Source organism: Narcine bancroftii, chromosome 6 (genome assembly GCF_036971445.1).
Source record: "Narcine bancroftii isolate sNarBan1 chromosome 6, sNarBan1.hap1, whole genome shotgun sequence".
NCBI classification, from domain to species: domain Eukaryota; kingdom Metazoa; phylum Chordata; class Chondrichthyes; order Torpediniformes; family Narcinidae; genus Narcine; species Narcine bancroftii.
Genome location: NC_091474.1, coordinates 22,352,145 through 22,379,314, shown reverse-complemented (window position 1 = coordinate 22,379,314; position 27,170 = coordinate 22,352,145). Strand labels below are relative to the sequence as shown.

Genomic DNA, 27,170 nt, shown 5'->3' with positions numbered 1-27,170 from the left:
ATTTTGGAGAAATTAATTCCACACTCGAGCATGGAATTATTGGCAGAATCATTGCTATTTTTTCTGGCCAAAATGTATTCACAATGGTGAAATTAACTTTAAACATTACATTAGATTCTTTGAGTGTTCTGCACTTTTAAGAAAAGTTTGCATGAAAGAAGCTGGGTAGGATGCTGCATTCAGGAAGTTGATTCAGATTTCAGATTTATTGTCAGACATGACATCATACATGACATCACATACAACCCTGAGATTTTTTTTCCTCTGGGCCAGGCAGAATTATCACTTATTGGTAGTGCTCAATGTGAACAAATATAGACAAACTTCAAAACAGAAGAGAGAAAAAAAAAAATCAATGAAGTGCAAAAGTAAGGGTCCTTAAATAAGTCCCTGATTGAGTTTGTTGTCGAGGAGTCAGACGTGGAGAGGTAGCAGCTGTTCCTGAACCTGGTGGTGTAAGACTTGGGGCACCTATACCTCTTTCCTGATGGTACCAGTGAAAATAGAGCGTGTTCAAGTTCTAGTAGTTCAAGTAGTCTTTATTTCTCATTTGTCAAATGCAGTGCACAGTTAAAAAACGAGACAGCGTTCCTCCAAACCATGGTACGACATAAACAGCACAAGACTACACGAAAACAGCGCAAGACAACACAAGACTACATTATTACTACACAAGACAAAGCAAAGAAATGACACTAGACTACAACCTACACAAAGCTACATAAAGTGAATAAAAACAGTGCAACAATACAATAATTAATAAAAACTAGACAATAGGCACAGTAGAGACAAGTTACAATATAATAGACTCTGGATATTAGAAATCTGATGGCTGGAGTGAATAAACAGCCACACAGTTCACAATCCATAGGAGCCTAAAAACCTCAACACCATCCACCATAGGGCCCCACGATCCAAGATGGCTCAACATCCAGGACCCTTGAACCAGGCACCCAATACCACTGCTCCGGACACCATGGCACTCCCTTCACAGAACGTGGCACGACGTCCCTAGGTCGCCCACCTGCAACAAGTGACACCGAAGACTGGAGGCTGGGTCCCCACACCAGAGGCTGGGTCCCCACACCAGAGGCTGGGTCCCCACACCAGAGGCTGGGTCCCCACACCAGAGGCTGGGTCCCCACACCAGAGACTCGATCCCCACAGCAAAGGCTTGGAACCCACAGCAGTCGAGGCCGCGCAGCTTCACACCTCCTTCCCGAAGGTCTGTTGTTGCTTGGCAATTTCCATTTTCCAGCAATTGACTCACAGTACTCTACCGTCCATTTCTTTCCAATTAAAAATTGTGAACGGTGCCTTACTTAAAGAGTTGAAGTAGCACCAGGCCCAGAGAGGCCATTGTGGACTGCTGCCATGTTGAACCCATGTGTGCTGGGTGGGGTGATCCTTGATTGCTGCTGGTCTCCGATGGCTATGTTCCCTGTAGATTTTCTTGATGGTGGGGAGGGTTTTGCCTGTGATTTTCCTGGCATGCTCTTCTGATTTTCAGTGGGGAGGGAATGAGTGGCCTTTTTGTTTACTTTATCAGAGGGAGTATACTGATGTATTTCCTGGCAAATAGCTCGCTTAACCAATTGGAATCCTTTTTCATGGTAGCTATTTGTTAGATTAATACTTGGAATGGACTGGTTGACTTGAGAGGAAAGTTTGAACAGTCTGGAATTGTATCTGCTGGAATTTGTTTGGATTGATTGAAATACTTACCGTATATATTCGTGCAACAGTCAATCCCGAGTAAGAGTTGGCACCCCGCATTTTTGTCTCAAAAATCATGTGATCCATGTAAAAGTCAGCCCTGGTCACCCGCTTATCTGAGCTCCTGACAGCCCTATCGTGGATTCTTGCCATAACCACCTGCCCACCAGAGCTCCAGACGCCATAGCCCCAGACTCTCTTCTAAGCCCCGGCCACCCATTCGAGCTCACGACGCCACGAACACTTAACTTACTTCCCAGTCCTGGCCAACCGAGCTCACTATGCCTTGAACGGTACAGATACAAAAGTATGACGATGTAAAAGTCGACGCCCCTCCCCCCCCCCCCAATTTGTCCTGAACAATTGGTCCAAAAAACTTGACTATTATATATGATTTGATATATTGTGGTAATAGTCAAGTTTTATATACGGTAAGATCGATAAATGTCATATAAAATCACGACATTTGTTCTTGCTTTCGGAATAGGTGGTCCCCATTTAAAGACATAAGATGGATTCTCTTTCTGAGTGTAGTGGGATTTTGGAACTCTTCCTCAAAGGACACTTGCAACAAAATCTTTGAATATTTTTAAGGCAGAGGTATGTAGGTTGATAAGTGGTTGAGCAAGGGTACACATGAAAGTGAATGACTCCTTTTAAATAATTTTATAGGATTATGAACTAAAACATGGGAGTGATGGAACTTTTGAGAAAAATCGATATTTTGAATGTGAACAAAACAAAGCATTATTTATTCAACTGAGCAAGTGTAAACCAGATGCACGTTTTTTCGCCAATGAATCGAAGGATATATGCAAACCTTCAGTTTATGAACCAGGTAAATTACTGTCCTTTATTTGCCTTATGGGATGGGGTTTGAAGGACATCAGAATCAGAATTTATTGTCAAGTACATGTCTCATTGTTTTGCCCAACCCCAACCAACCAATTTTCCCCTGCAACCGCTGCAACCGTGTCTGCCTGTCCCGCATCGGACTTGTCAGCCACAAACGAGCCTGCAGCTGACGTGGACTTTTTACCCCCTCCATAAATCTTCGTCCGCGAAGCCAAGCCAAAGAAAGAAAAGAAAAGAATGCAAATATTTCTTTAAAAAAACACAAATAGACAAAATGAGGTCATGTATTTTGTTCATTGATCATTCTGAAATCAGATGGCCAAGGGGAAGAAGCTGTCCTTGTGCCACTGGGTGCTCATCTTCATGTTCCTGTGCCTTTTTCCCAATGGTAGCAAAGTGAAGAGGGCCTGGCCTGGGTGGTGGGGGTCCTTGAGTATAGGGGCTGCTTTCTAAGACACAGCCTCTAATAGATGTTCTCAATGGAGTGAAGACTGGTGCCCATGATGCCGCCGGCTGAGTTAACAATGCTCTGGTCTTTTTTCCTGTTGGCCCCTCCATATGCAAGCCAGAATACTCTCCACGGTACACCCATATAACTTTTGGAGAGTCTTCGGTGACGTACCAAATCTCCTCAAGCTCCCCACAAAGTATCGCCACTGGTGAGTTTTCTTTGTGATTGCATCGACATGAAGGCTCCAGGACAGATCCTCAGAAAAGTTGACACCCAGGAATTTGTAGCTTCACAGACATTTATGACTGGAGAAAGTTTTGGAGCTTTGTGTGCCTGTTTGGCAGAATAAGCAAACTGTTTACTGAACAGTTTCTGTCACAGAAAACTTGTGCAGCAGCAAAAAAAAAAGCCTGCATTTAGCACTTGAGAATCTGGTCGTTTTTATTTTGTTCCTGAACCCTAAACAGCCATGATAGTGGATAAGATAACAAGCTATAATATGAATTTATTTCTGAGCTGGAGATTGAGATTACTCCATTAGACTGCGTCAGATAGTGTGTTCATTTTAAGTTCAGGATTGGATGTTTTATGTTTTAGCCCAATACCTTAGTCCCTACAATTTTTTAAACCTATTCTTTTCAGTGTTGTATGGTGTTAAGACTTTCAGCCATGGAATTGCCTGCAGTGTACTGGATTACAAATTTAATCAAAGTATGTACGCAGTAGTGATGAAAATATTAATTTTGGCTGTTTTAATTACAAGGGAAAATAATTCAAGATGATCTCACCATCCAGAAGGATGTCCCCCCAGTACAAGAAGATGAAGTACGACAGTTAATGGAAGGGAAAATGAAAGGGATTCAGGGACATTACAATTCATGTTACCTGGACTCGACAATTTTCAGGTTTGCCTCCTGTTTTTAGGCTTGGATCAGTTGCTATGAGACTAGGTGCTATCTTTGTCGAGATTGCATGTTTCTCCTGCAACGTGGTGGGTTTCCCCCCAGATACTCCAATCTCAAAAGTGTGCTGGGAGGCTGCTGAATCGTACCTCTTATGAATGTGCAATAAAAGAGTTTAAAAAAAAAAACCCTTTAAATGGAGTAAGCAAACAAGGTTAATGCCTACAGGGAAAGGGAGAGGGGAATGGCTAATGAGCTTGAACTGCTGGCATTGACAAGGATCTGATGAATCAAGTTATGGCCTAGTGTCGTAAGTAGGTAAATTCTAGCTTCTTCTTTAGGTGTCCTATTGGGGACCCAATATGCAGCTAACAAGTAGCACATTTAGGGTGGCACAGTTAGCATATTGCTTTAGCGCAGTGCTCTTACAGTGCCAGCGTCCCAGGTTCGAATCCACCATTGTGTGTATAAGGAGTTTGTACGTTCTCCCTGTGTCTGCGTGGGTTTCCTTCAGGTGCTCCAGCTTCCTCCCGCCTTTCAAAAAGTACGAGGGTTGTAGATTAATTGGGACGTTTGGGCGGCAAGGGTTGTTAGATGAGCTGGCTGACCACAAAGTTGCCTTTGAAGTTGGAATCATGGATCTCTTTTCCTTGATTGGTGCGAATCTGCTATTTTGTTAACCCTTCAATATGTTTAACCTCAAAGTTGTGGCTATTACCTCACAATGTTCATGTGACTTCCTTATCTCTACACGTGAACAGGATGATAAATTTGAAATTCCAAATGGATTGAAACATCTGTTTTAAATTTTAGGCCATGCATATTCCCCTCCAGTGGGTTCATGATTTCATTACCTCAAAGTAGATTTTGCCATTGGCTGGAGAAACTCGGTAGGTTACGCAGCATCCAGAGGAAGTAAAAGGCAGTCAACATTTCAGGCCTGAGTCCTTTATCAAGAATCTTACATTCGTCACAATCCTGAAGAAGGGCTCAGGCCCGAAACGTTGACTCCCTTTTACTTTCTATGGATGATGTTTAATTTCTCCAGCACTTTTATGGACTGCATTGAACTCCAGCAACTGTAGATGTTCTTGCCTTTTTTTTTTGCCTTTTGGTGATTTATATGTGTGAAAAGTGTAGATTGCATCAATTAAGTCAGAAAATGTGGAATGTTTCCCACTTAAACTATGATGTAACTAGCAGTGATTAATGGTGAAGCTGAATGCCATGTGGAGAGAAGGTTTAGTTCCTAGCCCTGATGATACTTATTTCTATTTAAATAAGAAAATTCCATTGAATTGTGATTCTTCATTGTTTCAGTTTCCATTATTTTGTTCCAGTTTGTTCACATTCACTTCAGTATTGGACAGTATACTTCACAGGCCTGGAAGCCATGATGAAAAAATTCAGCGGATATTGAGGGAAGATATAGTGTACCCATTACGAAAGTAAGTTTCAGATTTTTTACTTGAGGGTTATCAGAAAGCATATTCTTTGATCCCACCTGATAATGACAAGCCAGTTCAAGGAGGTGATGATCCAGAATGAATTGCCATTCTCTTTTAAGTATGCTGGTCAAGGTTATTGCAATGAAATTGTTTTAGAACCATAGAACATTACAGCACAGAAGCAGGTCCTTCGGCCTTCTAGTCTGATTTATTTTTCTGCTTAGTCCCACCAACCTGTACCCACCAGTCCATAGCCCTCCAAACCTCTCCCATCCATGTACCTGTCCAAATTTTTCTTAAATGTTCAAATTGAGCCTGCATCCACCACCAGCTGGCAGCTCATTCCACACTCCTACCACTCTCTGTGTGAAGAAGTTCCCACTAATATTCTCCTTAAACCTTTCCCCTTCCACCCTTAATCCATGTCTTCTGTTTTGTATCTCATCTATCCTCAGTGGAAAAAGCCTACCTATATTTACTCTGTCTAACCACCTCATTATTTTAAATTCCTCTATCAAATCTCCCCTCATTCTTCTCTGCTCCAGGGAATAATGTCCTAATATGTTTAATCTTTCCCTAGAACTCAGTTCCTGAAGACCAGGCAACATCCTAGTAAATCTCTGCACTCTTTCAATCCTATTGTTATCTTTTCTGTAGTTAGGTGACCAAATAAACTAAATTTGGCCTCATCAATGTCTTATTCAACTTAACCAAAACAGCCTAACTCCTGTCTTCAATTTTTTTGATTTATGAAGGCCAATATGCCAGAAGCTCTCTTTAAAACTCTATCTACCAATGACTCCACTTTCAGGGAATTATGTATCTGTATTCTCAGATCCCTCTGTTCTACCACACTCCTTGGTGCCCTACCATTTACCATGTACTATATGTCCTTTCTTGGTTTGTCCTTCCAAAATGCAACACCTCACACCTTTTACTTGATATTAAAATCTTGGGCCATATAGAAGATCTGCTGGAGTCTCTATTTAGGAAAGCTTAGTGTCAGGGCCGGATTAACATAGTAGCGAGAGTAGCAAACGCTATGGACCCTGTAATTTCAAGAGCCTCTGCAAATCTTTGAGCAGTGGCGATCATTCCACTGATAGTCTGTATTACTAACCCTTGTTAAAGATAATAATTGGCTAAAATCTAAGGTTAGCGATCTTATCCAATTATCACCTTTAATTGGGGTTATTAACACAGTCTATGGATGTGTTGTAATTTGTTCAGCACCAGTGGCTATGAGAAATCACACTGATAGTCTGTTAATAACCCCAATAAAGGTGATAATTGGATAAAATTGATGACGTTAAATTTAGGGGTCATTAACACAGACTATCCTCGGCAATGGCTCCGTGCGGGAACAATGCCTGTCTTGGTTACCCATAATCCCCCACGCAGCTGGAACCACTCTGCCAGTGTCAATGCCAGGAAAACGCAGAGCGGTTCCAGCTGCGTGGGGGTTCATGGGTTACGAAGATGGCCATTGATCCCGCTAGCCGCCGCCACCATAAATTTGTTTTAACAAAATAAGTTTTAACAAGGCAGGGGTGCAATTTCAGTGTAAGTGATTTCTCCCTCACCACGCATGTGCCAGCCAGCACTATTTGGGAACGTGCATGCATCAGCCAGCACAATTTAGGCCCCACAATACCTTAATCCGGCACTGCTTACTGTGAAAATGCTTGAAGATAGGATTAATTCCATGTAGCTATTCTTCTGAAACAGGTAACTGGTCACTTTTATGAGTGGAGTTTAGATTGTCTCAAACCTGAAGAGCATCTATACTGGCCACGCACATTATAGACCAGTGACTATGAAAATATATTTTGATTTATGCCACTTCCTAATCACTGTTATCTCTGAATAGCAGGCAAGTAACACAGACGAATTTGGAACATAATTACAACTTTTCAGTGAAAATATCAATCTGCTGCTGTTACCATAAAATAGCAACATTTCAACCCTTTCATTGTCTGCCATGTTGTCAGAAAAGTATACAAGATTCCAAAATTGACTCTTTTTAATCAGATATGACATTGAAATAAGACCCAATTAGATCCTTTCAGTTCAAAATTTGGAAAAATTGGAATTCATTGTTGATTTGTGCAAGGATATTGAAGCGTGAAAGCATAACACTCTTTCCATTTCTCTTTGAAATGCTCTTATTGCAAATTTGTTCGAACATGCGGGATGTTCAGAGTATTAAAAAAACCTGCCTTGATGATACAGCAATGGTTAGTGAAGAAATGTTTGGTAACGTTGCACTTTTGTAATTTTCTCTGTAACCTAGGATCTGGATTATTAAATAAATATTCAAGACACCAAGGGTTAATCAACAAATACTTTGATCCTAGGACTGGATTTGTGCATGCAGAAAAGGTGATGAAATTGAGGAAGCTGTTAGGATGTGACACGTTTATTTCAGCACAGAAAGGTAAATATTAAAAATGTTGTCAAATAACAATTGTTCTCCCAATTGTTTTTCTTCAGATTTATAATTTGTTCTTAATCTTTTGTCAATCAGGAATGGCAAAATGCCAAATGGAATTGTGAAATAGAGGCAAAGATGCTCAAATCAAGAGCTAAGTCATGGCTAAATGTGTCTGGAGACAGAGAAGGTTGGGGAGGTCCTAAATTAATACTTTGCTTCAGTATTCACAAGAGAAAAGGACTTGGATCAGGGTAATGTCAAAATGTGTGCTGGCAGTGTTAAGATTAAGAAAGAAGAAGTGTTGGATCTAGTCCATGGGGCCAGACTTGATATACTCCAGGTTGGTGTGGGAAGAGATAACTGGGGCAGTGGCTACAGGGGAGGTACCGAAGGATTGGAGAACGGCAAATATGGTCTCATTGTTTTAAAAAAAGGTAATAGGGAGAATCCCGGGAATTATAGACTGGCAAGTGTTACGCCAGTGATGTGCAAACTTTTGGAGAGGATTGTTAAGGATAGGATCTATGAGCATTTGGAGAAGTGCAGCCTACTCAAGGATAGTCAACATGGCTTTGTGAAGTGAAGGTCGTACCTCATGAGTATAATTGAGTTTTTTGAGGAGGTACAAAGGAAATTGATGAGGATAGGATGATATATGTGGTCTACATGGATGTTAATAAGGCATTTGATAAGGTCCCCCATGAAAGACTTGTTCAAAAAGTCATGAAGCATGGGATCCATGAAAACTTGGCTGTGTAGATAAAAAAAATGGCTTGCATGTAGAAAGCAGAGAGTAGTAGTGGAAGGAAAGTATTTTGCCTGGAGGTGGTCAAGGTTATTGCAATGAAATTGTTTTAGAACCATAGAACATTACAGCACAGAAGCAGGTCCTTCGGCCTTCTAGCACCTCAAGGATCAGTTCTGGGACCCCTACTCTTTGTGATCTTTATAAATGACCTAGATGAAGAGGCAGAAGGATGGGCCAGTAAGTTTGTGGATGATACGAAGGTTGGAGGAATTGTGGATGGTAATAGAGGTCTACAAGATTCTGAGAGGTATAGATAAGATGGACAGCCAGTGCCTTTTTCCCAGGGCAGGAATAGCAAACACCAGAGGACATCTATACAAAGTTAAGGGAGTGAAATTTAGGGGAAACCTCGGGTAAAATTTTTTTATATAGAGAGTTATATAGAATGCCTTTGCCAGGGATGGTGGTGGAGGCTGAAATATTAGGGGCATTTATGAGACTTTTAGACAGGTACATGGATGTATTTTTTTAAAGGAATATATGGGTCGGCACAACATCAAGGGCTGAAGGGCCTGCACTGTGACATTCTATGTTAGTAAGGATTTCAAAGTGCTCCTACTAATGGGTGTTGATTTCCTCTCTGTCTCTGGTTATTCACCCTGTCATCTGTTGGTTGTGATTCCTACCATGGGCTGATAATAGCATTGATGGCTATTGCCAAATTGCTGACTCAACACTGCAATTGCGTAATTCAGTTTACCCAACCCTTTTAGGTAGTTTATTTTCACTAGGGATACAAAGCATGAAAAATTGTGCACAAGTGGAATTGTTTGGTAATTGTTTTTTTTAATGGTTTATTAGTTGTATATCCAGGCCTTTTTCTGGAAATTATTTGTGGAATCTTGATGTGCTTGTGGTTTCAGTTAATATGCAAGCCATCACCATCGGAGCTCTTGATTTGGGGTGAAAGTAGGTGTGGAGAACACATTAGTGAGGAATAACTGCACTTTTTTTCCCCAGGATCTGTAATGGATGGCTTTTCTTAATTGGAACAATAGAATAATAAACTTGGCATCCATCCTGGGCAAAATTGATCTTTTAATTTTAATTTCTAACCCATTGAATTTGTGGCATAGACTGTGCCCACTATTTGGAGCATTTGATTGTTGACTTGGCATTAGTACATCTAACTTTACCTAACCAGTTTTTATATTGTGGATAGATTACTTTAATCTTGTACAACTATAAAATGTAATATTTGCTTTCTATCCAGCAATCTAGTTATCTTTTATATTTTGTGTTCCATTATGTTCAATATTTTTAAGCTCTGTATCCAGCATAAAATACCAAAACTAGGATCTTCAGAATTATAGCTTTCCAAAATAAACGTGATCAATTTGATCCTTTTGGATTTTTCCTTTTGCTTTCATACCTATGTTCTTGTATAGGGATTACATTTTCTTTCTAGTTTGTGTAAAGGACAATGCTAATGGTGAATCTTTGTCTGCCTTGTGGCAGACTAAAGGCAATTTTGTAAAATATTACATTTCCATTTTATTACATGACAATAAATAGTATCTGATCTGATCTAAAACTTTGTAGGAGTTTGTGTTAGAACCAATGGTCAGCTTATTAAAACTGATATGAATCCGGAAACTTGTCAAAGTTGAACCCCTAAGCATGATTTTGGTACAGGTTTTATACCTTTAACAGACATAATTACAGAAAATTAATCAACATTTTGGTTACAGAATTGGATTTAGAAAGACCTAATTGTGACAAGGTTATAGAACAGGATGCTAATTATCCATAAGTTTAACTTGGTTAACAATATGTCACAGTTTCTGTTACAAAAATGAGTGCATGTTTTAACATGATTAATGAAGCTTAAATTTTATTTACAATACATTAGAAGCTGATCCCAGCTACTTAAACACATGCCATCTAATTACACCCAATTAACTTACAACCCTGTTTGATTTGGAGGGTGGGAGGAAACCAGAGCACCTAGAGGAAACCCACGCAGACACGGGGAGAAAGTACAAACTCCTTACCGACATCACACTGTAAAAGCGTCACGCTAACTGCTATGACAACGTGCCACCCTGAAACTTGACTGGTGTCACAGCTGTATTCCTTGGTCCTACACTTAGGCCTGCCTGCGGTTCCCTGCTACCACATTATCACAATCCACACTCCTATTTAGTAGTTATAACCCTTGCTATTCTTTCCTCTACAACAAACGTTAATTGAGATTGGGTAAAATTTCAAAAAGCCAGTGATCAAGAATTGACCAGAACAGCCTATTAACAAACCCCACATATAATATTTTATTGATCTTTAAATTATATTGTATTTAAAACTGAATTTTATTCAACATTAATAGTTTGTTGCTATAGAGGCTTGTGTACATGTTTGTCTACAAAACAAAGTGTCAGTTTAGTCCTGTCACATTGGCTATCCTCACAAATCAGAGCATCTGCTAATTTATCCTGAATGTGCAGTGTACAATCTGTTAATTTTCATCTCACTGAACTATTGTGAGCAACTAAAACTAAAGTGATTGATGCCATTCATATAAACATGAGCATTTCTTCTGACCTTCTGTATTTTAGATCCAGAAGAATTTATCAATGTCCTCCTGCATGAGATTCTGGCAGTTGATCCATTGCTAAAGATCAGGTAATTTTTATTTTGCTAAAAATGCTGGCATTTGGCTTTAGGTACTTTGAACCTCGTGTGCTTACTCCTATTAAACAAAATCTGTGCCTATCCAAAGGACAAAAAAGACTGCAGATGCTGAAATGTGGAACAAAAGACAAAGTTGGAAGATCTCAGCAGATCAAGTTCAGTTCTGGTCTCCCCATTATAGGAAGGATATGGAAGCTATGGAGAGGGTATAGAGGAGATTTACCAGGATGTTGTCTGGATTGGCAAACCAGTCTTATGATGCAAGGTTAGCAGAGCTGGGACTTTTTGGAGCAAAGAAGGTTGAGAGGAGACTTGATAGAGGTCTACAAGAGTATGAAAGGCAAAGATAGGGTTGACAGCCAGCACCTGTTTCCTAGGGCAGGATCAGCAAACACCAGAGGACGTATGTACAAAGTGAAGGGAGGGAAGTTTAGGGGGAACATCAGGGGTAAGTTTTTTTACACAGAGATTTGTGGGGGCCTGGAATATCTTCCCAGGGATAGTGGTGGAGCCTGAAACATTGGGACATTAAAGAAACTCTTAGACAAACACATGGATGAAAGAAAAATAGAGGGGTATGGTGTAGGGAGAGTTTAATACTTTTTTTTAAAGGAAGGAATATATGGGTCGACACAACATCGAGGGCCATAGGTACTGCTTGACCCACTGATTTCTTCCACTGTTCTGCTTTGTGTTCCAACTCCTACACATTTGATATCAATTGTGAACTTGAGAGTGTAATTTGACAAAGTTTGTGTCTCTCAGAATTGATCCTTAATGTGAGTTTTGGAGTTTGATCATTTTAAAATATAAAGTAATTATGATATTCACACACAGATTCTAGTTTGAATTTCCTCTAAACCAGGGGTGGTCAAACTTGGTTAACATAAGAGCTACATGATTAACTTCAGATGTTTGAGAACCACAACTATCACGCGATTGCCCACTAACACTACCATTGTGAACACCGGCTCATATGATTCCAGTCTCAGCCAACATATGACCACGAGCTGCACATTATATGGCCAAAAGCTGCATGTGGTTCGCAAGCTGTGGTTTGGCAACCCCTGCTCTAAACAGTGGAAAACATAGGCTGAATATGGGTCCTTCAATCTATTAAGAGCTCTCATTTACATCATGAAGAGAATTTTTGTGTCTCTAGCATTTATTCTTTAGTAACAATTTACATAATTGAACATTTTTGTCATTACACAAAATAAATTGCAACTTTGGCTGCCAGAACACATCTCTTGCTCCTTACAGGGAGAGGATTTTGTGTTCCTTGTTGTGTGTCAGCTTGGATGTCCTGTTAACCTTGAATAATTGATATCTTTGTCTCTGGACTTGCTACCAGGCCAGTATGAGCTTAGTTTTTCAGCTTCATCAGCCCTCATGACTGATTAATATTTTATAACACAACTGAACGTATGAACAACTGAAATTCATGATCTCTGTGATAGTAAATACTAATGATAAACAGGCGAGTTATTCAACATGAGGAAGGAACCCGGGGTGAGAAATAATCCATGGTCAGAGTAATTCTGAAATCAATATAATCTCCAGTAATATTTTATAAAGGAATTAATCAGATTGAATTGTTATACGAGCACAACGTTGAAAATAAGATGTTGCATTTTCAACTCTCATAATTTTTTACCAGGATTCAGTGAACATCCACATTTTCAAAAAAAAAAAATTTCTCTCTGGATTTGTACACAACTGAGCTGGGAATCCTAGAACAGCATCAAAATCATGATGAATGCTTGCTCCTCAACATTTCTTTTGATTCTTCCTCCGTGACCTGCATCAGAATTGGGCTCCTTGCAATATGCATGCAGTTTATTAACAAAAATAAAATCTGTGCCGATCCTAACCCCTTGTATTTTCACTATGTTTTTAGTTACTGTATTGATGGCTGTCATTTTTATTGATATGAATCCAAGAAGTTTCTACAGTGTCACTCTTCATGTGCACACTTCAGGTCAGGTGAGAAAATTCAGGAGTGCCACTGCTATCAGATAATCCTGGAAAAAGATAACCAAGTAAAAAGGCCAACAGTACAATTTCTTCTGGAGCGATCCTTCCTCTCCTGTGACTTAAAATTTGAGGAGGTTGGTTAATGTCACTTTTTCACAAGTTGTAGCTTTTTCTTAAAATTTACAGGTATTCTGTTTGCCTAAAAATAAGGTTTCACTGGAATGTTTTTAATAATTTCACTTCATTATTGTTTAGTAATGAACTTTTGTTTTAAAATCCTTAAGTAGCCTCTTAGAAATTAACATCCTGCTTCTGAATATTTTCTTTTGCACTATTCAGTTTGACTCATATATTAATTGTAGTTATTAATCATGAGCACTTGGGACCTCAAGGTGAATTCTGAGTTGTGTAAGCATAGAATTGCATGCAATACTTACTCAAGGTGAATAAACATAGAACCAAAGTTAGTCAGAAGGTGGATATGTTAGGAACCCGGGACTAATGAGCTCCTGATTGCAAGGCTCTTTTGATTGAAGAGGGAGGTCATAAAGTACTGGATTGGTGGATTGTAGGGCATTTCATTCCTGTCAATGGACAGCAGTGCATTGTGTTACCTTATCATTTTGGACTGAGTTTTCATTATTCCCTTCAATGATGCGATCAAGGTCCCATTTTTGACAATGTGTGTTCAATTTAGGCCAGTTTCAAGAACATTTTTTTTTTCCATTGCTCACTTTACACAAAACTGCCAATAAAATGAAATTAAAATGGGAGTCATGGATATAATGTGTTGTGTAAAATACATGGAATCTAAATTGGAGCAGGAGTTAGACATCTGGCCTGCTCCAACATTCAGTAAGATCATGGCTGATCTGGCCACGGTCTCTGCTCCACTTATGCATCCGTTCTCCATAATTCCTAATGCCCCTATTATTCAAAAATCTATCGATGTCCTAAATACATTCAGTGAGGCTGTCTCTACTAATTCCATGGGCAGAGACTTCCACAGATTCACCAGTCTCTGGGAGAAACTGTTCCTCCTCATCCCTGTCTTGAATCTACTTCCCTGAATCTTGAGGGGAGTTCCTGAGTTCTGCACTTTCAATGGATACTAACTGTTGAAACTGTAATTGAGAAATGTTGCAGCAATGTGGACCTGTTAATCAAACTTTATTTCCAATTGGACAAATTTTGAGCGGTCAGTTGTTAATTGAATTCCCCGAATATCCTCGGGTATTTCAATTTCAGATCCCATCATGCCTATTGGTACAGATGCCAAGGTTTGGAAAGCAATTTAAAATGTTTACGGAAATCATGCCCTCACTAGAACTGGACATTACAGATTTACTCAATAACAGTAAGTATTGGCTGAATATTTATAATTCAGTTCATTGTGTCATAAAGACATGACTTTTAAAGAGGACATGTAAATATGTAAGTGGATTAATGGTAGCAAATGAACACTCAGCTGATAGTATCTTCTTTGAGAGAGAAAAAAATCACAAATACAGCATGGTCAATGAACAGAGGAGCTTTCTGTTAGAAATTACTGATATGCGGGTCTCACAAGCAACAAGGAATTGCAATGGTAATGAAGTTGTGCATTTTGTTGAATTAATTTTGAACTAACTCATCCAGTTATGTACATACATCTATCTTTTGTTCAAGAGATGTGGATAATAAGGATAAAGACTTTATTATCATACACATTCTACGGCGTACACATGCACTAAAAATCTTGCTGTGGCCAAACTGAAAACAAGGTAACAGTAGTATTCATTAAATTCCTGTTGGGAAATAGCAAATAAGTAAGTGGCGTTTGAATCGTGCAGACAGGCCTTTTTGTGGTGCTGGAGTAGATTAGGGTAGCAAGATGTTGAAAATTTGCACTGTACATTCATTATGATAGAGACTCTGATGCAATTGAATGGCGAGCAAGGTCTTATGAAAAGCTAAGCACATTCCTGTAGATCTGCACCAGTCATTCTCGTCCTTTTGTTTTGGCTCAATGTTTATGTGTCCCCTTCCCCGTGAAGCAATGAAGTTTAGTTGGTTTCTTCTGTACTTCTCTCCTACAAACTACACAAAATAAATTCAGATCAGAACATAAAAATATTTTATGATTTCAGTCTCCCCCCCCCTTAAATATGCTGTGGCCCCCAGGGCTGTTGTTAATGGATGATCTATAGCAGTGGTTCTGAATGATTTTTTTTTCCCCATGGCATAGGTGCTCTGTGATTAGTAAGGGATTATTTAAGGTGGTATGTGAGTGGAATAGATAAGGTTGAGAACCAGGCTGTGTGCTTGTGGCAGATTTCATTCAGTGAATCAAATTTTTAACCATTTTCACAGGTACTGACACTTTTTATTGTAGATAAACTGTCAAAATTCTCTTTAGATAGTCAAGAAATGTAATTGCAGTGCTGTTGTACAACTCTGAGTTCTGGGCATTACTCTTCTCTCATGATACCACTATGACTGGATTAGCCCTTGCCCTCTGTAAGACTAGACCAGGATATGGGTAGAGCGAGACCAAACTTGCCAGATCTGATGATAGGTTCTGTGTGTTTGAATAACACGATAGTTTTGTTTTTTTTTTTCCTTGCAGCTTTGAGGCAGTGCTTCATTTGTGGTGTCGTAGCAGAATATGAATGTGCTCAATGCCTTCTGGATCCAATGCTTAGTCCAGGTGCTATAAAACAGTACTGCAGCACCTGCAATAATCAGGTATGGATCAATTACAGACAATTAATTGGGTACTAAAACAATTATGCCACAGTCTTTTCAAATCCAGAATCTGGGTTGGAATCCAGACCATAATGAATACTACAGTATCAGGTACCTACGTGTACGAATCCCTTCTCTCAGCAGCACTTGCATGCTTTAGTGTCTTGATGTGGATCTCAAACTCAGAGTGTTTATCAGATTTCAGGTTTATGGTCAGAGTACACACATTACATCACATACAACCTTGAGATTCTTTTTCCTGTGGGCCAGGCAGAATTACCACTTATTGGCATTGCGAAAAATAAACTGACTTAATGTAAACAAACTACAATACAGAGAGGGAAAAAAAATCAATAAAGTGCCAAAGTAAGAGTCCTTAAATGAGTCCCTGGTTGAGTTTGTTGGAGGGGTAGCTGTCGTTCCTGAACCTGGTAGCATTCCTGACTTGGCACTGGGGAGACAACATCTGTGCCTGGGTTCATGTTGTCATCCACAGAAGAGCCTGTCTAGACTTCTCTGTTGTAGACAGAGATACTAGGGATACAAATGCACAGTTCCTTGAAAGTTGCTGGCCTTCATTGGGCAGGATATAGGGTACAAAAGCTGGGATCTCACGATTCAGCTGTACAAGTTGATGAAACCACACAGAATACTGCAGGCAGCTCTGGTTGACCAGCTATAGGAAGGAAATCAATAAATTTGAAGGGGTGCAGAGGAGATTCACCAGGATGTTTGTCTGTTGGAGGCTGAGGGGTGATATTATAGAGGTTTACAAAATCATGAGGCATGGGTGTTTTTCCCAGGGTAGGTTATTCTAGAACTAGAGGAAATAGGTTTAAGGCAGTAGTTTTCAACCTTTTTTCCACTCCCATACCACCTTAAATAATCCCTTACTAACCACAGAATATGCCATATGTGCTTTGTGGTTAGTAAGGGATTACTTAAGGTGGTATGGGGGAGGGGGAAAAAGGTTGAGAACCATTGGTTCAAGGTTAGAGGGAAGGGACCTGAGAACTTATTACCTCAGGATGGTCGATATCTGGAAAGAGCTGCCACAGGAAATTAGAAGCTACCACAATACTACCATTCAAAAAAACATTTGGACAGATTTGTGGATAGGAGGGGTCTCGAGGGATAAGGACCAAATGCAGGCAAACTGGATTAGCCAGAATGTCAAATTGGTCAGCATGGACTAGCTGAGACAAGGGCCTGACTGACTCTATGTCTCAGCATTGAATCTCCCACCACCTTTTGCCTTTGGATTCTTGCTCCTCCCCACCTTGTGCCATATAGTCACTCACTGTGTTGTGATCTTGATGCTGACTGGACACTTTGGAGATACATTTATCCCCACCATTTTCCAAATAAGCAGAATCCATTTTGGAGCAAGATGCACTCTGAGGTTTCCCTGAGCACTGGCTGGTTCCCAACCATTTGTTATTTGACTACCTTTCCAAAATCTGCACGGTGACATGCAACCCATGTAACCCATCATTGTGCCTCTGGACAGCACTCTAACTCCAGGACTCAATGCTCAAACTGGATGAAATCAATTTGCTAACCACTCTCCTGACTGATACAACCTTGGTACTGTTATGAACCCAGAGGACTCCAAAACCCAGCAGCAATAGAAATTCACCAAGATAAAAGTTGCTTTTAATTTTCTTTAAACATAAAAACAAGATCAGTCTTAAACTTATTACTATTAACTTAACCCCTTTCTAATTCTAAGCTCATATGTATTTAATATATATATGTTCAGGAAAATTCTTTGTTTCACAGTCCAATCATTCACTTCTCACTTCTCCAAGTTCACCAGTATCAGGGAATTCTTATACTGTGCACAGAATCTAACATTTATGAATCTTTACCAGGTTTTGGTGTTTAAAGTTAAATGGTTACCGCTCAGGAAAGTTCTTGTTGGTTTCAGAGGGTTACTTGTTGCTCGTTGGACACACACAAACTGATTTCCTCCAATCAGTCACTTCAGTGTCTTGCCAAAGAAACTTGCCCCATCATGGGTTTTCCAAATGATGACCTCTTCTTCCAGGTCACCACAGAGTTTCCTCTTGTTTTCCTTATTACAGGAGAAACACTAGCCAGCCATTTCATCTTGTAAAGACTACAAGGGTTTTGAACAAGCTGAACTCAGAACTCATTATAACCTGCCTTCAAAATGTTTTTTTTTAACAAGCTTGCCAGCTTGCAGCCTCAACTGCAAATGTAGAACTGACTCTCTGAGAGAAGAATCCTGTTTTTTTTCCCCCTCTCTGCTTGTAAAAACCAAATACCTCTCCCAAGGCTCCAAACCCAATCTTGGAAAGATCTTATCAGTACTTGAACCTGGACTCTGTTCCAATTTGCTTTTGAAGTTCTTTCCAAAGCAGTTTCATTGTTTCTGCAAAATCACTCAGAGCCCCAATGTCTAGATTCAGCAAAGCTCTTGCATTTTAAATGAGATGTCTTTTGTGAACCTCTCTTTTAACCATAACCATAATAATATAACCCATAACAGTTCAGATAATGGGATTCTCAAATGCAATTTACATTGTCTATGAATCAATAAACAAATTGAATCCCACTCTTTCTCTGTTATTATATTTCATTGTGGAATCTCCTGTAGGTTCATTCCCACAAGAGGAGGAGGGACCATCAATTCAGAAAATTCTCTTCTCCGAACAATGGATTTGTCAAAGCCCCTTTTCCACGACACAAGATGGAATTGTTTGCGGTACTTTGTATTGAAACCAGCCACTATGTTTCCTTTGTGAAATATGGGTCCAGCAAATATTCATGGGTGTTTTTTGACAGCATGGCTGATCGAGTTGGTAAGTGTTAGTAATTGTAATGTGCACACCAGGCACCCTGGTCTCCCTGAACAGTTTCCAAAGGAAAGAACCACTTGTTGTACAGCAGGAGGTACAGTAAAGCTTTAACTTTAGCAGGAGATATCAGTTGCTGTAGTTGGTGAGAAAAGAAGTCTAAAGTTCCTCAATCTTCTCCCATCAGAAATACAATAAATTAAAAAATCTAATTTTGACAAGCTGAATCTCCACTAGCCATTATTACCAGATGGAAGTGTGCTGGGGATCAGTTTCTTTCAGTTCTGATGCAGACTCTTACCCACTAACTCAATCCGCTTTCCTGAACTTGTGTTTGACAGACAATGTTCACATATGTTCCCGAAGCCTAATTGTGATTAACTAAGTATAACCCTTCAGTGTAGCAACATTTCATTGAGCATGTTCACTAACTTGCAGGGTAGCGGTGGTGAAGAAGGTGTTACTTTCCATAGTGACGTTGTAATATATAAGTTGGCAATGGAGTGAGACCATATGTGCATTATGACCACTATTAGCAGGGGAGGGAATGTATTCATTAGTAACATTGTAATACTGTCCATTTGCATAAGATAGCTGGAGGATTGAGTAAGCCATAAACATCAGCATGGTTTGGCTGAGCCAAATGGTCTACTTCCATGCCTAATCTTTGTAAGTTCATTTTATTTTGCCTTGCCCGTGCTGGCATGGTCATTAATAATCTGTAATAGGAATAAAATACAGGTACACGATCCTTTATCCAGACATCTAAAATCTGGAAAGCTCCAAAATCCAGCAAATGGGGAGTGAGGCAGCAGCGCGAGTCAGGTGGCCGGGAGACCAGCAGTGCAAGTTGGGCGGGCGAGGGCGGGAGACCGGCATCGTGAGTCGGGTGGGCAAGAGACCGGCAGCACGAGTCAGGTGGGTGGGGGGAGACTGGCAGCGCGAGTCGGTTGGCTGGGGGGGGGTGTGTGGGGGAGATCGGCAGCGCGAGTCGGCGGGTGAGGGACCAGCAGTGTGAGTCGGGCAGGTGAGGGGGGGAGAAGGCAGGGCGACTGGAAGGGGGTGGGGGTGGATACGGCAGCACAATTCTGGTGGGCTTTCCGAAATCCAGAAAAATCCGAAATTTGGAGCACACTGTACCCCAAGGGTTCCGGATAAAGGATCTTGTACCTGTATATGAAGGAGAATAACTAGTGAATCTTGTTGAAGCAGCCTGCTCTTGAAAGTATTATTTATGTTACTCCAAATATAGGAGCATTTTGCCCATGATATACAGTGCTCTCCATAATGTTTGGGACAAAGACATTATTTTCCTTTATTTGCTCCTGTGCTTCACAGTTTTAAATTTGCAATAAAACAATTCACATGCGCTTAAAGTACACCTACTGGATTTTATTCATGGTTATTTGTAGACATTTTGGTTTCACCATGTAGAAATTACAGCACTTTTTATAGATAATCCCCACATTTCTGGGCACCATAATGTTTGGGACATTTGGCTTCACGGGTATTTGTGAGTACTCAGGTATGTTTAATTGCTTCATTGGTGCAGGTATAAGAGAGCTAGGCTTGCTTCTAAGCTTTTCATCACCTTTAGGGTCTGTTGTTGCCGTTTTTCAACATGAGGACCAGAGTTCTGCCGTTGAAAGTCAAGGAATCAATTATGAGGCTGAAAAGCAAGAATAAAACAGTAAGAGACACCCCCCAAACATCATTAAGAAGAAAGAGCATACTGGTAAGATCAGTGATCCTAAAGGGACTGGTGGGCCAAGGAAGGTCTCCACTGCTGGTGACAGAAGAATGCTCATCATAATGAAAAAGGAGACAGGTATGGATATGTAATTGACTACTTTCATGAGTGGAAATACAGAGGCTATACTGCAAGATACAAACTAGTCAGTCGCAGAAACAGGATGGCCAGATTTCAGTTTCCCAAGAAATATTCAAAAGAGCCTGCAGAATTCTGGAATAAATGTCTTGTGGACAGATGAGACCATTAACGTATATCAGAGTGAGGGCAAGTGCCAAATGTGGAGGCATAAAGGAATTGCCTAAGATCCAAAGCACATCACCTCCTCTGTGCAAGGTGGTAGTGAGAGTGTTGTGGCCTTAGCATGTATGGGTGCCACACTTATCTTCGTTGATGATATAACTGCTGATGGTAGTAGCAAAATTAATTATGAGGTGTACAGAAACATCTCATCTGCACAAGTTCAAGCCAATGCCTCCAAACTCATTGGATAGCAAGCACTTCATCTCACAGCAAGACAATGATTCCAAACATACTGCTAAACAAAGAAGTTTTTCAAAGCTAAAAACTGAAAAATTCCTGAATAGCCAAGACAGTTACCCGATCTAAATCTAATTGAGCTCACTTTCCAAATCCCGAAGAGAAAACTTAAGGGAACAAGCCCCCGAAACAAGCAGGAGCTGAAGATGGCTGCAGCAGAGGCCTGGCAGAACATCACCAGAAAAGATACTCAGCACCTGTGATGATTGATTCACAAATTTCAAGCAGCCATTGCATGCAAGTGGTATGCAACAAAGTACTAAACATAACTACTTTAACGTATATACCATTGTTTTGTCTCAAATGTTATGGTGGCCTGAAATAAGGGGACAATGTATGAAAAGAGCTGTAATTTCTACATGGTCAAACCAAAATGTACACAAATAACCTTCAATAAAATCTGGAATGTGAAATGTTTGATTATGAATTTATAACTGTGGCACACAGGGGCAAATAAAGGAAAAAAAAATGTCTTTGTCCTAAACATTATGAAGGGCACTCCAGGTGTCTCTTGGTATTAAACATTCAATTAGGAACTAATTTTGTAGGTTTTGAAAAGCAGATCAGTGGTTGCAATAGCTCATTTCTTTTGTGACTCCCTTGTCTGCTAATTCTTCCCCATCCACTTCTTCATGATCCTTGGTACTTTCCCCTGCAACCTCAGGAGGTGTAACACTTCCTCGTGCAACTGATCCATCACACCATCCAGGGACCGAAATAGCCCTTCCAGGTAAGGCAAAAATCCATGTGCACCTCCTCCAACCTCTTCTGAATTTGGTGCCTCTGATGTATATTGGTGAGACTGAGTGTAGACTTGGGGACTGTTTTGCAGGGTGTGTGCTCTTCCCACAATGTCCATTCCATGTTCTTGGTTGGATGGCTTCCATTCCCATTCCCACATTGACCTGTCCACCCTGGGGCTTCCTCGCTGCCAGAGTGAGGCCCACTGTAAACTAGAGGAACAATTTGCTGCCTGGGCCAGACCAGTTTAAATAAAATTTTTAAAAAATAATTTAGAAATACAACATAGTAACAGGCCATTTCGGCCCTCAAGTCCATGCTGTACAATTTACATCCAATTACCTGAACCCTGCCACGTTTTTTTGAACAGTGGGAGGAAACCAGAGCCCCCGGGGAAACCCATGCAGACACAGGGAGAACGTACAAATTCCTTACAGACAGCGCAGGATTCAAACCTCAGTCTGGTCCTGATCACTGGCGCTTTAAAGGCGTCGCACTAACCTCTACATCAACCATGCCACCACAGATCAATGGTACATTGAATTTTTCAATTTCAGGTAACGAATCCCTTTTCTCCTGAGCCATTTCCCTCTTTCCCTTTCCCTACCTACCCCATCCCCCTTCACTCTCTGGTCCCATCATCTTCCCCACCCTCCCTTACCTCTTTGGATCCATCTGGTTCCATCTGTCTTTCCCCTAACAGCTCTTCCAAAAAGCTCTCGTTATATTCTTCAATTGGGTCTATTTTGGATGCACGGGCTCGTGGACTGAAAGGGCCTGTTACTGTGCTGTATATCATTATGGTCACCTCTTATCAGATTACAGCACCAGCAGGCTTTGTTTCTTCCCCTCTCCTCCATGTGTCTCGGTTTTTACCTGACTTTTCAAAAAATTTCTTGCCACCCTTCTTTTGTCTGGCACCTGCCAATCAACTCCCTCTGTGCATCATCTTTCAAGCCTCCCTGTTTCACCAAACCCCCACTGGCTCCTGTCTAACTAACTCCCCTCTGCATACTCAGTTTTGATGAAGAACTCCAGCCTGAAACATTTGAGCCCTCTTTTTCACCCACTGATGCTGTTCAGCCCTCTGAATTCCTCCAACATTGTGCATTGATTTCAATCTTGGTGTTTGCAGATTTTTTTGGTTTGACTCCACCAGCAGATAATTTGTTGCTCCAGATTCCAGCATCTGCAATCTACTGTACATCGATTCTACAATTGAATATCTTGCTTTCTCAGTATGCAGGCTGATGCAAGTTGTTTATCCACTGAACAACCTATCTTCCCTAGGTGAACAGAATATTCCAGAGATTACAATTTGTCCACAAATCAGTGATTACCTGATGATGTCAGAGGAAAAGCTGGCTTATACCAACCTGAAGCAGCTTGATGGATTTGCTAAAAGACTTTTCTGTGATGCTTACATGTGTATGTATTGCAGTCCGAGGATGTCTTTGTATAAGTAACTCGTGGATGAAGACTGAGAGAGACTGCTTCAGGTAACAAAGAAACAGAAATGGCTCGTTACATTCCAAGAGCAATGTACCAAAAAATGTATCAATTGCTCCTGTATTTTACCAAATAATCTGAGCCTTGTAAAATATTTTAAGTTTGCCACCCAATTTATACCCCATTAACCTATACTCTGGTACATTTTTGAAGGGTGGGAGGAAATCAGAGCCCCCAGACACGGGGAGAACGTACGAAATACTTACAGACAGCGTGGGATTCAAACCCTGGTCTGCTCTCGATCGTTGGCACTGTCAAAACTTGGCACTAACTGTGGACAAATCATACTGAGAACAGTTTGGAGTTTACTCTGAAATCACATTTTAAATGACGTTCAACTGCAACTTTTAATTGTGTTTCTGCACATTAACAGTTTATTATCAAATCAAGTTTATTGTCACCTGATTGTACAAGCACAGCCTGAGAAAACTCTGTTCTCTGTCATTGGAGAGATGCAATAAAAATTAAAGTAAAATGTGGAATCAGATTTGGCAAAGAGGTGGATGATATCCTGCGTGTTTAAAGCAGCTAAAAAACATTCCTGATGATCTGGTACCAACCAGTATGAAGAACCTATATCTCCATTCAGAAAACTGGATAAATGTTATAATCAGCATAAAAATACTGATTGAATAATTACATTAGGACAGGAGAATTAATTGTTCTGCTGCTACTACAATTGTAGTCATACCTCCACTTACTGTTATTGATACTACTAAGTGCCAAGAATTATTTCATTTGATTAAATCTTTGGCCATTGATTTGAACTCTTTCCAACTAATTGTGGAAGCAACCCTGGCCTATTACCGTAAAATCGAGTGTAAAAGCCAAGGCATCATGGGGACCAGATGAGATTCCAGTAACTGTGGTGCCTTGCAGTTTGAGAAAGCAAGATGATCCACACAATTGTACTCTCTTAACCCCCCCCCCAAAAAAATATTCCTCGAGAAACTTGCACACAAAATATTACTTCAATCAACCATTTGAGTTGTAGTATATTCAGTGATTTTCTGTAAAACTTATTAGAGAGTTTGCAGACTGCTACACAAAAGGCAGAAAGCTCAGTGTATGAACTTTATTCTTAAGACTGTTTCTGGGACATTGTGTACAAACTATCAAGCAAATCGGATGTTCTCTTGCTCTTGCTCTTTTGCTTGTCAAATCTGCTGGAGAGTTTCAGGTTGTAAATTGTACTGTTGCTTTATAAATTAAATACTACGAGCTGATGTCTGGTGATGTTCATTTGACTTATTTTTTTAAATACTTTCTTACCATGTCAACTGATCTTTTTATCTTCACATTGGGTGTTACAGGAAGAGGCTTGCTTTTCATAAATTGTTAACACCAAAATTGTGCAATTCAGGATGACTGATCAAGATGGATCTTAAATTCTCTATTAGGTATTTGAAAGTAGGCATGACTGCATAGGTTATACTTCTAATCACTTTGAATGGCTGTCCATTAATAATCCTTCTCACATACTATAATGGAATCTAGGCTACTTCCAGGTGTGGAGTGGTGCTTTTGGAAGTTATTTTCTACACTTACATCTTTGTCTATGCTAGGCCACTGAGATCCTATCACTGTGTTCAATTGCTTTGCACGAGTTTTTAAATACCTTGTTTTACAATTCCTGTGGTGTCACTATCTTTGTTCTTTTTAAAGCAGCTTTGGTTGGTATAGTGTGTTTAATGAAACTGCTTTGTGTTTTTAGTCTATCCATTCATTATTTATTCAGACATTCGTGCAGCTCAATCTTCCACTTCCTGTAGGGTAAGAATTTCTCTACGATCAACTTGAATCAATAACTGTTTCCACTAATGCTTCCTGCCCTACCCAGTGTTTCTGCTATTTTCTGCTTTGTGTTATTTGGGATGCTCTGTATGAGATAGGAGGATGATCAGCATTCCTGATGTTGGAATAGCAGATTTTGGCCCCCAAAATGGTCAACAACTACTGTGAATGATCTTCCCAGCAAGAATTGAAATCTTTCTAACTCAAAATACATTTTGTCAATCTACTTGTCTAGAATATTTTTTTTAACTTTATGGTCAGTGCCATAGATGTATTAGACTTCTCGAAGCTAATGACCACAATAAATTATGGTCTCAACTCTCGTCAGAAGCAGCACAAGTCTGAGTGCACAGTTGGTGTCATAATAATCCATTGCAGATTTATGCAAACTCTGTAACATACTGCCGCTGGGCATTTTTAATTGTTGGTGAAACCTCTTGGATCATACCTACAAATGAATTTAAATGTACATGATGGTCAGTATGGACTGTTTCTATGCTGTATGACTTGCCCTTTTATTGGACCAGTTACCATAAAAAGTCATCAACTTTACATTTTAACTTCTCACTATAGATGCTTTCTGTTATCACTTCAGATTTACTGGGCTGGAGAATTAGATAATATACTGACTAAGCTGCATTTTCTTTGGAGTCTACTGGTGTATAAAGGAGAGTGGGGAGAGTCTACTGGTGTATGAACGAGAGCGGGGAGAGTCTACTGGTGTATGAACGAGAGCGGGGAGAGTCTACTGCTGTATGAACGAGAGTGGGGAGAGTCTACTGGTGTATGAACGAGAGCGGGGAGAGTCTACTGGTGTATGAACGAGAGTGGGGAGAGTACTGGTGTATGAACGAGAGCGGGGAGAGTCTACCGGTATATAAACGAGAGCGGGGAGAGTCTACTGGTGTATGAACAAGAGCGGGGAGAGTACTGGTGTATGAACGAGAGCGGGGAGAGTCTACTGGTGTATGAACGAGAGCAGGGAGAGTCTACCGGTGTATAAACGAGAGCGGGGAGAGTCTACCGGTGTATAAACGAGAGCGGGGAGAGTCTACCGGTGCATAAACGAGAGCGGGGAGAGTCTACCGGTGTATAAACGAGTGTGGGGAGAGTACTGGTGTATGAACGAGAGCGGGGAGAGTCTACTGGTGTTTAAACGAGAGCGGGGAGAGTCTACTGGTGTTTAAATGAGAGCGGGGAGAGTCTACTGGTGTTTAAATGAGAGCGGGGAGAGTCTACTGGTGTTTAAGCGAGAGCGGGGAGAGTCTACCGGTGTAAAAAACATCATAAGGGCTGAAATAAACATGCTAACAAGGATTAGATGGAAGCTCTTGATGTTTTTTCCATTAGTGGAGGTCTGGAGCTTTGAAGTTGAAGTAACACTCCTCTAATCTTGCAGACTTGAGTCTTCATCGTTGCTAGACTGACAGATTTTCCAGGCCATTAAATGGTTCCAAATACATTTAAACACATTTTTGATTCCCATTTTTTGTAAGAGATAACACATGCAATATTTCAATACATTTTCCAGTAAGGAATTTTTCAATGAAGGTGAAACACCTGCCATTGTGTAAAAAGGGAATAAAAATTAGAGCATTGGGAATTGGGGCTCCTAAAATCAGCATTTTAAAATCAAGATAAACATACTCATTTGAACTCAACTGACCTCAAAATAGTGGATTTAATTATGATCTCTTTCACCAGTTGTTCATTAGAGAACTGAAAAGCTACTGTGTACTAATTGAGCTGTTCCTGAATTCCACATCTGCGTATTGCTGTTAAGAAGGACTGAACTGAAGTTTGGATGCTGGTCTGTATACCATGAACACCACTGCAAGACTCATCACTGAGAGGTCACAGGGTAGGACACACCAGCAATGGCCACCATATTGCCATTCACTTAAAATGGCACCACAGATCTTAGTTGAAAGGATAAAAGTAAGTGATTTGTTTCTCTTTTATTATTTAAACATTGTGAGGCCATTAGGATGGACTGGGAGCTGGCCAAGATCCATGATCTGAGGCTGCCTTGCCACTGTTGGGCCATCTTAGCTATGTCAGGTGG

General features: G+C 40.3%; 1 protein-coding gene across 4 annotated transcripts in view; it reads left to right on the top strand.

Moving 5' to 3' along the window:
* The window catches only part of cyld2 (cylindromatosis (turban tumor syndrome) 2), a 58,910-nt gene that overhangs the window by 21,056 nt on the left and 10,684 nt on the right, over positions 1 to 27,170 (top strand). For 2 of the 4 annotated variants that reach the window (XR_011339948.1, XR_011339947.1), the window contains exons 6-16: positions 2,389 to 2,554; positions 3,786 to 3,927; positions 5,265 to 5,372; positions 7,730 to 7,809; positions 11,170 to 11,236; positions 13,227 to 13,356; positions 14,471 to 14,579; positions 15,831 to 15,949; positions 18,573 to 18,777; positions 23,093 to 23,301; positions 26,810 to 27,043. Coding sequence is in view for 2 of the 4 variants with exons in the window: in XM_069884232.1 (XP_069740333.1) it covers positions 2,389 to 2,554; positions 3,786 to 3,927; positions 5,265 to 5,372; positions 7,730 to 7,809; positions 11,170 to 11,236; positions 13,227 to 13,356; positions 14,471 to 14,579; positions 15,831 to 15,949; positions 18,573 to 18,777; positions 23,093 to 23,268 (1,302 nt within the window). In the remaining 2 variants the exon portion in view is untranslated. Of the gene's footprint in view, positions 1 to 2,388; positions 2,555 to 3,785; positions 3,928 to 5,264; positions 5,373 to 7,729; positions 7,810 to 11,169; positions 11,237 to 13,226; positions 13,357 to 14,470; positions 14,580 to 15,830; positions 15,950 to 18,572; positions 18,778 to 23,092; positions 23,302 to 23,464; positions 24,538 to 26,809; positions 27,044 to 27,170 lie in introns of those variants that run through there. The other 2 variants (XM_069884232.1, XM_069884231.1) reach the window with 1 other exon arrangement.